Source organism: Lissotriton helveticus, chromosome 5_1, assembly GCF_964261635.1.
Source record: "Lissotriton helveticus chromosome 5_1, aLisHel1.1, whole genome shotgun sequence".
Lineage (NCBI taxonomy): Eukaryota > Metazoa > Chordata > Amphibia > Caudata > Salamandridae > Lissotriton > Lissotriton helveticus.
The window spans coordinates 1,186,573,892-1,186,586,807 of NC_136065.1; the positions used below are offsets into that span (position 1 = coordinate 1,186,573,892).

At 43.0% G+C, this 12,916-nt stretch overlaps 1 protein-coding gene across 1 annotated transcript in view; it reads left to right on the forward strand.

Moving 5' to 3' along the window:
• Positions 1–12,916, forward strand: part of LOC144753533 (pancreatic triacylglycerol lipase-like) — a 163,946-nt gene that overhangs the window by 100,431 nt on the left and 50,599 nt on the right. The window contains exons 7-8 of the mRNA XM_078641188.1: positions 7,391–7,510; positions 7,601–7,720. Of these exons, the coding sequence (XP_078497314.1) occupies positions 7,391–7,510; positions 7,601–7,720 (240 nt within the window). The remainder of the gene's footprint in view (positions 1–7,390; positions 7,511–7,600; positions 7,721–12,916) is intronic.

The following is a 12,916-nucleotide window of genomic DNA, read 5'->3' on the forward strand; positions in this document are numbered from 1 at the left end:
CTCAAACAGGTCTCCAGTAAATCTACCCTGTAATCACTGCCCCAGCCATGCCAACTGCCTAAATATTACCTCTTGGCTTGGCTGCCTAACCACCTCAGGTCTACTTACTCCATCTGATCTTTGACAGCCAACTTGGTATGCATGAAAGAGGAAGTCCCTGCTCACCCACCCTAAACCCCAGCTATAAACCCCTCTGCTACCATCTCCTGACAATCAGCTCCCTAGTTCCCAGCTGGCATGCATAACCCACCAGAAGACCATGGGAGAGGAAAAACGGAGAGCCCACCCCCTCCCAGGTCCCACATGTGAAAACCAGCCCCTGGAAGTACGGTGGCTTACAAAAGGCTGAAGGCCTCACTTTGTGTTTGAAGGTTTAGACAGCAAATCACATCTCTTGTGAGGTGGCTCAGCTCAATTCTGTAAGAACTGGGATGAGGAAGCGAATGAGTGAGTAACGTGCATGGATCAGTCCTTACTCTGACATAATATTCCAAATGGCACGGTTACTTACTAGTAATTTTCCTTGCTCCGACTTGCAGAATTCCCTGTCACAGTCCTTGCCCCGCCCCTGACCACAGACAGTGTTTTATGTACCCCAGCCAATGCAAATATAAAAAAATGAAATGTGCACATGATGTCCTAATGTAGTTCTGCCCAATCTCAGAAGTGAATGCATTGCTCACTCCATCCGCTTTTTGATTTTTTTTCAAGCATGAAACAAAGCTCCTGTGTCAGTTAGACCAACAGGATACAAAGGTTGGAAAATTAGGGCTCTGACGAAAAGCATTAGGACTAGGAAAAATGAAGTTTACTAGTAAGTAATGTTTTCATTACCCCCTTATATGTCCTCTTTGTCCTAGCCCTTACTGATTGAGGAAATCACAAGCATCAAAGAAAAACACCTTTGACACCAATATTCTGGTGCTATCATCATTTATTATATACAACAATGACCTCATTGCGGTTTTCAACATAACTGACCCAAAATTGTCAGCGATAGAGTCCATTACATCAATCATATAATGAATTGCAAATGTAGGATGTGAAGCCCAACTGGCTGCCCTACAAATGTCTTAAAAAGAAACTTCTACACACTCAGGGCAAGATGTTGAGACGGGTCTAGTGGAGTGACCTTGGACGTGTGCTGGAGGAGTCTCCCCAAGTGACTTATAAGCTTGACAGGTCGCTTGCCGCACCCATCTGCTTAACGTAGAAGGAGCAATCTTTTTCCCCTTTTTACACTTCCAAATCTCACCAACAAAGAGTTAGAAACTAAAAGAACATGTTGTACGTTGAAGATATGCCATTAATGTTCTTCTAAAATCCAATAAGATGAAGAATGTTATTGTTCTTCAGATTGCAAAACAGCAAGAGCTATTTCCTGTTGTAAATGAAACTTTGCGTTCACTTTAGGGACAAACCTAGGGTCTGGTTTCAAGATCGCATTGTCTGGCAACATCTTTAAATAGCGCCGAGTTTACAAGGGCTCTTAATTCCCTAAGCATTCTGGCAGATGTTATTGCTATCAAAAATGCAGTTTTTTGCCGATAACAGATCATATTTACAGAATCCAGAGGTTCAAAGGGTCCCTGTTGTAACTACCTCGAAACAATGGACAAATCTCCTATGGGGTGAGAAGCTATAAAAATGTTTTCCTCATTCTAAATCTCTTTAGCAACCTTACCATCAATGATGTTATTTCAGACAATTCACCGGAAATCCACTAAATGCCTTAATCACAGCCCCTTGCAATGTTAAGGTTGAAGGAGTCGGATTTTAGGAACCCTTCTCTCAAGAAATCTAGGATTTGATCAGGATCTACTGATATCAGATGCAATGTTTTACTTAGACAGCATTTTGAATAAGAAGAAAAACAGTGTTTCTTATATGAGGAGAGACGTGTTTCCATGACAACTGAATGTCATTAGCCACATGTTTTGAGCAGCCTAGATTCTCCAAAGTCAGCCTCTCAAGCTAGCCTGAGAAGTTACAAATGACTCACAGGGAATATAAGGAACTCAAGAGTAGATGGACCTTCTGGATAATGGAAGACTCTTCCCCTGGAAAGGGGCAAGGCCGGAGCAGGCCACATTTGACCGAATACATGTAACATAGGGCCTTAAACTTGATGCGCTTATTGACTTTAAGTCAATGAAGTTGATGGAGCAGAGGAGATGCAGAAGCGCATCTAGGCAGATGGAAAAAAAGACGCGCAGCTGCATTCTGAATAACCTGCAACCAGTGGACTGAGGCTTAATCTGCACCCACATACAGCACATTGCCGTAGTCCAAACTGGATATTACCAGAGCCTACAAAACTGTTCTCTGAGCTGCCAGTGGAATTAGCCAAAGGATTTTTTAATCCATTTAAAGAACAGCAAAACAGGGCACCGTGACCCAGTACACTTGAGCTTTTAGGGAGTGATTTTTATCAATAACAAAACCTAGGTGTATGAGACTTTTGACAACCCAGAGGCAAGTACGATCTTAGCGAGGGGACGCATTTAAAGATTGAAAAGGGTGGGGTTTAAAGTGGAACCATGAGGCAACCCACATTTCAGAGGAAAAGTGTCTGAGTAGCAGGGCTGATCAAGCCCTTGGAAAGTCTTCCCCTTGAGAAAAGATGTTAGACATTTTAGCGCTCTATCTTTTATAACCACATCTGCAATTCTCTGGGTGAGTACTGCATGGTCTACAGTGTCAAAAGCGGCACTGAGATCCAAAAGGATGACTGCTGAGGAACCTTGTTGGTCCAGCAGCCTTCTGAGTTCCTCCACCACCGCTAAAAGTGTCGTTTCACTACTGTGTTGTGGTCCGAACCCCATTTGGGTAGGATGGAGAATTTAGTTTAATACCAAAAAAGAAGGAATATGTTGGTTTACATGCTTGTCCAAATGTTTAGACACTCCCTGCAGCAAGGAGATAGACCCTTTAGATACCCGGCCATAATGGGTCCATGCTGGACTTTTTAGCAGAGGCTTCACCATTGCATGTTTCCATTGACGGGGAACCAGCCCACTGGTTAAAGACAGGTTTAATAGGTCCTGCAGTACTGGAAAGAGGTTCTCAGACTTGTGTTAGAAAATGTGGAGAGGGGCCGGGTCCAATGCTGAGCCCAACTTCACCATGCTAGATAGTACTGAAAGATGGCTGTCATAATGGCAAGGAAGGTGGACAGCCTTGTTCACGTCCCCCTAAGGATTTCCTCCTCGATGAAGGGTCTAACACCTTCTCCCTGTCAGGAAAAGATGAATAGATGTCTGTAATCTTTTTTCAGGAAAAGGTTGGCCAGATTGTTACTGCGTGCCACTGTCGGTTCTAGTAAAGAGCTGCCTGTTCTGGGCTCAGTAAGAGATTTCGGAATCTGAAAAATGTCTTTGGGCTAGTTGGAAGCCTTATCTATTTTGGCAGTATAGTAGGAGGCTTGAGAGGCTCTGGTTTCGGAATGATAGTTCTGATTGCCTTCTGATACTCTTGATTACTCAACTCATCATAAGACTACCTCCATTTATTTATCCAATATTTTACATTCCTTCTTTAGGGACAGCAAGTGGGAATTGAACCATGGGGATTTTCTATTTCATAGATCGCATTTGTGCCATTTCATCAGGATGACCTGGTTCAGAAAATTATTGATTCAATCAGAGAATTTAAAGGTGGCCACAGGAGAATGGTTGCCTAGTTCAATCCTAGATTTGATGAGAGCAGCTTTCCATTCCTAATAGTTTAATTTCGATCAGCTGCAGTCCTGTCGCTTGGCCTGTGGTGAAGTATCCCTTTAGAGGATATAAGAAGACACACACTACCGTCTAAGGCTCTGAAGGTCAGTCTTAAGTATAAACCTTTTCAAGAATCAATCCACAAATTGTAAGTATCTTTCCAAAACAAGGAGACACATAGACTGTATGAACATTTAGGGATTGGTCTTGACTGGTGACATGGTGCTGTGCAAAGATAAAACAAATTACATATATTCATTCATATAGATAAAACATTAAGTCAGGGATGTCCACTTTAGAATACAATTGTCACAACAGGATGAAGTATTCCCTTGTTTTTGTTGCGACTTTGTGTGGACGAATACACGTAAAGAATATCGACGTTTCGACCCTGTATCTTAGTGCAGACTCATATGCATCTGTGTCCGGTCTTCATCAGGACTTAAGGAGGGGGCAGAACAGCCTGAATGAATGAAAGAAGAGTGTTTGCTTTCTTCAGTGGGTCCTTAAAGGTGGGAGAATGTCAGCCGACAAACTCCGGAATCATTCTTGAAGTAGTGAATTCTTGTTTGCTTATAGGAGATCTTCTACACCAGCCGGTGGAAGAATCTATATGGGTGCCGCCGTAGCGATCACTTGGGAAAAGCGAAGAGAGCAGCAAAGACGTCCGCGCATGTCTATGCGGGGCAATAAATGGCCACGTCGACGTTCTTTACGTGTATTCGTCCACACAAAGTCGCAACAAAAACAAGGGAATACTTCATCCACAGTTGTACCGAGGTATAGGTCACGGTATTTCGTTTGAAAGGGGCACGCGATTCATTTATGGGGGACAGCCCACAAAGACAACTAGAGCGCCTACCAAAATGGTGTCTCTAGTTGTACAATCGCAGTAAAGTGCAGTGCAAAACTATACAGATTCAATTTCCAACTCCCACTGGTCCCCGCAATGACAGCACTCCCCTTCCGTTAAAAACATAGACTAACACAGAATGAATGGCTTAAAACTTTTTTTAAATGTGTTCGTCAACTGACTAATAGCAGCATTTGAAAATGGTGCAAAGGTTGTACTTTGTTTAGCTTATATCGGTTCCTTGTCACACAGATATGCGGCTTGCTTGTTTGAACTTTTATCAGTTAGCCACCAAAACAGAAAACGGGATGCCTTATTCATAATCACCCTGTGTCTCCCATTAGGGGCGTCATCGGAACAGATGTACAGGGCTGCCAAGTTTTCCGATTGCCTATGTGTGACATTGGTATAGCTGCAGATATTTCATGCGTGACATTTCAGTATTATGCCTGTGACATTCTGAGTGACACAGAACAGCTAGCTGAATGTTTTTACTGTAAAATTCCTGAAAAAGCATTAAAGTTGTTTCAGCTCAGGTACTGTGAGTGAATAAGGATGACTGCTTCAGTATTTCCCTAATCATAATGACTCCTGCGCCTTAGGTGTGTATTGGTTCTGGAGCGAGACACAAGCAAACACTATAATAACACTGTCTGCCAAGAGACCTGCAAAGAAATTTGCTTTTGTGACACCAATGCCAAAGCTAGCCTTCAGGAATAGCCGACTCAATATTGCCATGGATACCAATGGACCCGATTCAGCTGGGAGGCTCCTGATTGTTGTCTCCAGCTGAAGGAGCCTCTGCTTTAATAGAAGTCATTGGGGGAAATACATTACCCCCCCCCCCCCCGCACCCCACCCATTTCTTTTTTTTAATCTAGGACTTTCCTGTTCCGAAATGTTGGCACTTATGTGATACGCAATGTGACGTACCATAAATAAAGTCTGATACCCTATGGTTATTGCTGCTCCCCACTTACACTTTATAATACATCTCCCTTATGGCACCAATAGACTCCCTTTCTCCAACCGTTAGTAACACTGTCTGGGGAAGACATCTCCATTGACGTGCACATACCAATATACTGCAGGAACTTACACGCTCCAGGGAAACTCAGGAGATGAATAGGGAACTACTTCTGTGGTCCAAATAGGAAACTGAGCTGCTACCAGTGGCCTCACGGTACAAACCGGACGCTGATGTTCTGTCTGTGGCCGAACAGTGCAAAGACCCAGAGTTTCATGCAGCAGGAAGAGACAGCAAAGGATTGAAACACATACCTCATGGTACTCTTTCAGCATGTGCACATACACACGCATGCACACACATGCACGCTCCCTCCCACTGCTCAGCCTGACCACAGGCTTCACTAGGGAGCGGGATCGTAATCAGCAAAGCAGACACGTTATGATTCCGGCATTGCAAAGCAGGGCGGGAATTGGGAAATAAACTAACTGTACATCTTAAATAAAAAGAGCTATGCTCATTATATTCTGTTTCGGTGTCAGTGACTATACTGTGGACCCAAGTCTGCGAAAGAAACTTGAAAGGCAACTTGACCCAGCAGGCACCCTGTCTGGCCATAGATACTGGGAACAAAACCAGGGACCAGGGGCGCAACACCCATTGGACTGAAAGGGCTTCACCCGAGCTCTTCACAGGTCTTTTGTTATGTTATGTTATATGTTATAAGCTGTTTTGTATCGCGCTCAATTACTACCGGAGTATCCTGGCGCGGTATACCACTGGGGAACCCGCGCTGGCTTTCCCTGTGGGATGGTCCCTACTGGGAGTCCCCAAGGTGAAGCCAGGCATCCCCGGCGTTGATGGGGCCGTTGTGGAGATTAGGCAAGCTAATGCCCAGAGTTGCCGAGTTGGACCCCTGGTTAGAGTAGGCACCGAGGCGAGAATTATCGAGTCCGCTGACCCTGGTATGACCCTGCCGCGTCGGGAATTGAACCCTGGCCCGGGCCGACTCCTGCTTCCAGGTCTGCCGCCTCTAACCAGTGAGCCACACCACCAAAGACCATTTGAATGCTAATGAGGCCTTGCTGTTGTTTCACCCCTTTTAAGAGTTCCTGCAGCTCCACTCTGCATGTTGCTCAAAGATTCAGCCACCCCCGAATTTTTTTCTTAGCCCCCCCGAAATTTGGCTCTAGTTGCGCCTCTGCAGTGACTTAGGATGAACCTCTAGGCAGCAATGTGCAGGCGCTGAGAAAAAAATCTTCAGGGAGACCGTTATAAGTATCAGTTGGTGCTCTTATCCATTTTGGCAAGCGGGCACTCTATTACTTGCAAAACAGCATTGACTGTGCTGTCATCGGAAAGTGATAAGCATAACTGATCAAAGTGCATGCGGTGATGCGGACATCCCTTCTTTTCCCCTTTAGACTAACACATGATGCATGGCAATTAGCAGAAGTGCTGATGTGATAATATTTGCGCCCGTGCCTAGATGGTGAACTGTGATAACCAAAGGGTGTAATACTTTACTTGAAGTGTACTACACGAAATACGTACGAGTGGGGTGATAGGGAGAATATATATATGATTGGCTAGGAGAGTGGTCGACTTTGTAGGTGGCTGCAGGCAGTGTGTGTGTTGTTGGAGTGATGGCCAGTCAAAGGAGAGGAGGACTCGAAAGATAATTGATAATTAAAGGGTTTGGTAAATGATTAAGAGAGTGATTTATTGGATTTTGTGATGACTTAAACCACGATTGCGGAGGGCAGGTGAGTGACAGTATTCGTACTTAGCTTGAGGGTTTTCAGGAATTGGTGCCACCTATGTGTTTCTAATAGCTTCTGTTTCATTCAGGCTTGGACCCAGCTGAGCCCTATTTCCAAGGCACGCCCATAGAGGTCAGACTGGATCCCTCAGATGCAGCCCTTGTTGATGTCATCCACACTGACTCCGCCCCCATGATTCCCAACCTAGGTACGTTATGATCCAACATCGAGTTAACAATCTGAATATAAACACTGTTCTTTAGCATTTCTTTGTTAACCTCTGCTTCTGGTATTTCAGGTTTAGGTATGAGCCATTTAGTCGGCCATCTTGATTTCTTTCCAAATGGAGGAGTGCAGATGCCGGGGTGTAATAAAAACATCATCTCTACCATTGTTGACCTTGATGGCATTTGGCAAGGTAAGCTTTGTGGGTGTGTGTCAATGCAAGGGTATCTCCACTCTTTTAAGGGCATGAGTATTAGTAAATCATGCTAGATAAATGAACACATTCATAAAACCTCATGACCAAACAACCTTGAACAATTCATTGTGCATCTTGCAGAATTAATCTAATAAGCACCAGGCAATATAAACTGTAAGTAAAAATTGCAGACAATGCGATGGGGATATCCTTTCTCACCGCAGGCGCTGTGGACAATACATGAAGTTTTAAATTTAATCTACGAAACCACTGGCATTCATTAGACGCCTGCGAAATCTGGCTTGCAATTAGCAAATACTCACCTGATGCAGAAACATAATTTAGCAAGGGTTGCGACTGTTCAAGGGCATGACTGGGGCCCAAAATATAAAATGGCCTGAACGCGCACCAAATGGTTGAATCAAACTACTTATTTTTTACAAAGCTTGGTAACACATCATTTTTGTTAAATATTTGCATCAGCTCTGAATCCGAAAGGCTTCGGCCAGGCTTTGATTTATATATGTTAAGTCAAAAAGTATTACCCCAGCAATTGCCATACGTAGCCCGACAGACCCAGAAGCTAATTTGATAACATAGCTTTGGGTACAAGTTGTTGTTTTTGAAGTCAATGAAGCCCACAGTTGATGGATTCAAATCACACCAGCTACGTCCCAATCCCGAGATGACGCAAGTACCTTCGAAGTAGCAACACATTTTTATTTGTTCTATTGCTATTTTTGTTGGAAAAATGAAAAACATAAGGACATTTTCAGTGACTCTTGGATTTACTTATGTCTTGAATCTTTGATCTTTTCAATGATATTGTGTGTGGAGTGCATAGACTTTCTGTGTTGAAGCTTTATTGTTGTATTAGTGGCACAGCACGAAAGATTGTCTCAATCTCATCACCAAAAACTAGAAAGCACCAATGCTAGTTATTGGTCGTGCTAGACCGCAATGTAGGAACAATTGAAGGGCAATTGCAATGGAGCAATGGGTTGTATGCACCAATCAGGTTCATCCTGGTAAAAGATTTTACCTTCTGATTTAGTCTTTTAAGTCCCAGCCACATCATTGGAATACACTTCTAAGGCCCCCAGCACCTCAGGGGAGGTACTTAAAGACGCACAGAGGTATCAGGCAGATCCAGAGGCAGGATCCAGTCTGAGTCCAGTTGCAAATTGTCACCTGGGTACTTCTAGGAAGACTCATCTTGAAGCTCGTTATCTACCTGTAGCCACACTGGAGGTCAGCAACTGGATCCTTGGGGTGCACCTTTTTGTCCTGGGTACAAGAGGAACGAGGTCCAGCCCTCCAGGGCTCCTGTCAGATAAATGACAGCAGGCCCAATCCTCTTCTGATCTTCTGCAGGTCCAGAAAGTATTCTGTAAAGGGTGCCTAGCGATGCCACATTTATGCCTAGCGCTAGTTGGTGGGTGGGTTTGGCTCCTGACCCTTCCAAAACCAATGCTGTAAAAGTTTGCAGGAGTGATCTTACCCAGTTTTGCATGAGCGCCTGTCTGTCCTTCAGCAAATAGTTCAAATAGGCCATATGTCAGGGAATTTTGAAGATGGCGATAATCTTCAATGAACTTAACTTGATGAGGGATGGGTGTGTGTATGGGGAGTGTCCTAAGGTAATCCCAGTGTCCTCACACATCGTACATACAGAGACAGAATTATGCTTGGAGAAAAGCAGGGCCCTTTAGCAACCAGACAGCGGATCCACAAGAATTGTCTTGGCATCATGTTCTTGCCCTTGCAAGTGCCTCAATGGATTACATGTGACTCAACAGATCTTTCACACAGGATTTGACACTGTGCTGTCAAAAGGAGGTCCACATCCCCGCCCTGCATATTCTTTTAAGCTCAAAGGAGTCATCTCTATACAATCATGTCAGCCTATTATTTTCTCCAACTAGGCATTTAAAACATATTGCACAGCTATTCAAGGCTGTGTACAGGCTGAGAGATGCCAGAGGCATAGGTGAATTAGCCCTCTGACAGTCCAGGCTCATAAAGGGTAACTTTTAAGGGTTGCTTTCTCTTAAGCTTATTAAAATTAGACTTCACAATTGAATTGGATTCTTGTTAAATATTAAAAATAGCTGTTGTGAGAAAATGGATTATTAGTGGGAGTGGATAGTAGTCACCATAAGTAATAATGTCAATCTTTTTGTTAGTTCTAGTAAAGGTTTCAGTAATTTAAACCTGAGCTCAACCTCTAGTTGCTATGGTCACTGAGCACACAGGCTTACCTTAATGAACGAAAATGTGCAAAGCTTTTAGAAGTACCAAAACAGTTAAAAAGGTAACAACACATTAAAAACCCACCTTCGCAATATAGACATAGAGGATGTTTTGATGAACTAAATGACACCAAAGCAACAAAGATCCAACAAGGGGAACCAGAGATATGAATTTTCAAAGTTTTAAATAAAAATACCAAAAAAAAGTGCAAAATGCCAACCACAGGCCAATGGTCACACTAGACCTGGATAAATGTAAGTTTTAAAGCTAACATTGAAGGAAAGCTGGTTGGATACAAGGATCAGGTTCATCCTAGTTGAAAAGGTATCTTCACGCTTAGGAATTTTCTGAGAAGGTAGAGTCCTCAGTGGGGCAAGGCTGCAGGCTGGATTTGAAGACTGGATCGTCGATAATGGGTTGGTAAAGGACGAGTTCTCGGTGGAGCTTTCGACGAAGGTAGGAAAAACTCTGAGTGGGAAAAGTCTGCATTATGCTCCCAGGAAGATGTCGATCAGATGTTGCATGTCAGGCTCTGCAGATCAGCTTGGTAGGTTGGTCCCTGTCTTCTGTTGGTTCTCCAGGCAAAAAGTCTTAAAAGAGCTTTAAAGTCTTAGGTTTTAGGTTTGGGCAGGAGGAACGCACTTTGGCTCAAGCCAAGGGTTCAAAGACCTCAGATACAACATTTGAGGGTTTGGACTCACTCAAACAAAAGTAGGGTCCAGGGCAGGTCCAGTTGGAACTGGTCAGCTGAAACTCTTCCAGGAAGTTGGCTATTGCATCCCTGTATCGGAACCGGTGGCCAGACAAATGAACCATGGCATCCACATTTTAGTCCTGGGTACAAATGGAAGCAGGTCCAGCCCTTAGGGTTCCCCATACAGGTCTCAAAATGAGGTGCAGTCCTTCTTCTGTCTTCCACAGGCTCAGTAGTGTTCTGAAGAGGGTCCCACATGTGTAAACCTTGGCCCCTTCCTGACCAATAAGTAAAAAGTTCCCAGGGGTAACCCCACACACGTTTGCAGCAGGTCCTGTATGCCCGACTGAAAACAAGCCCACAGTGCCCCACTCTTCCTAAATTCAACATGGCAGAACCTTTCTTCCCTTGTGCAGAGCTCCTGTGTGCACCTTAGAGGTGTGGCAAGGGAAATTAGCAGTCCTTCTCTGTGGTCACTCAAAACAAATTCTGGGTACACTTCCACTCCCACTTGGATCAGTGTCTGTCTGGTTAATCGCAAAAGAGAGTCCAAGTCGAGGTGCCCTACTTTTAAATATCCTGCACCATGCTTTATGGGCATTTAAAGCCTACTTAGAGGGTGACATTAATATTTAGGAGGAGGGTTCAGGCCTGTCAGAAGGGGTTATAACAAGTTGAATTTGCAGTTTAAATCTGTACATCCAGGTTACTAGTAGCAGGACTGCAGTTAGGTTTAGCATTTTCACTTTCACTAGTGGAAAATATGTGCCAACGTCCACTAGTGACAATTAACCTACAGGCCGTGGCTACACCTTGAACCATAAACTAGGGACTCCTTATTAAGTTAAATATTCCAATTTGCAGTTTAACCAATTTCAGGACATGCGCTAGGGCCTGGTTAGCATAGTCCCTGCGAACAGAGAAAAAAAACGCTAGCAGCATCAGTCCAAAAATTGGCTTTGTTCATGCAAAAAGAGGCAATTACTGACAGTTGCTTAATTATTTCTCAAGTTGGTTTCATTTCCGAAATACAGTATCAGTATTTTAAACCAGCCACAGTGAAAATTGCTTTTTGGGCCTTGTACTGTGGGAACATGGTAGCATTAATTTTCTATGTGGCCCACTTTTAAATACCATGTACCGTACCCTGTGACCTGCAAGGCCTACACAGATGAACTTACTAATATTAAAAAAAAACTCTCACCATTCAAGTCAAATACTCTGAAGATAGTAACTTCCCTGCTGAATTACAAAAACACTGGAAAAAGAATAGAAGAAAGTCTACCCTTCCCTACATGGACTTACACAACTACTGTAACATTGAAATGACAAAAACTCCATGTGTGATAAATAAGGCTTCCTGTTTTCCATTTTTACTGATTTTTACAGATGAATACTGACAGAAAACCATTATTTTCCTGTCTTTATTTTTAAATGTGCATAAAATGGAAATTGGGTTGTTTTTGAGTTAATCTAAATGCTATCATTTATGACTACCAGGCCAATAGCTGTACGGATTAACAGGTATGTGTGTTATAAAAGAAAAACATTTTAGTAATGAGGCTTAAACAAGAGCAAATATGCACAAGGTAGATACTAAAATGTGTACGTTTTCATATAAGTATATTGATTTATTTTAGTAATGAGGCTTAAACAAGAGCAGATAAGCACAAGGTAGTTACTAAAATGTGTACATTTTCATATACCTATATTGAAAACGGATATATCATCTGTGAGTGTTCATTTCATTGGAACCTGCCTGGAATTCAATTAAGAGTGTGCACGTATCAGGTAAGTAAACGTGGAAGTATACCAGTTTCAGGATACTTTTTTCACAAATCCTAAAATAAATGTGGCTAAATACAGACAAAATTTGCAAAAACGAAATATGAATAAATACAGACGGAAATGTCAAAAAGATAAATACCACAACAACTTGAGTCCTGATCATAAACTGCAGTTACAGTAAAGCAAGGGGTGTTGAATGCATGCTGATCTAGACTGAATGACACAACAACCAATAGCTGAGAGGAGAAAACCAGTTGTCCTCATATCAGACTTTAAAGACTAGTCTCTAGCTAAGCTTAAATCCATAGGACAAGTACAGTGTGGGTAGCTGCAACCTGAGTTTGTTGCAACATTATAGCATCGCCTTGTACCCAAGACATTATTTTTCTTAAATGTTTCCACCCTGGAATACTTTCTGCCCTGGTCAAGTGAGGATTTGCCTACACAATGGCAAAACG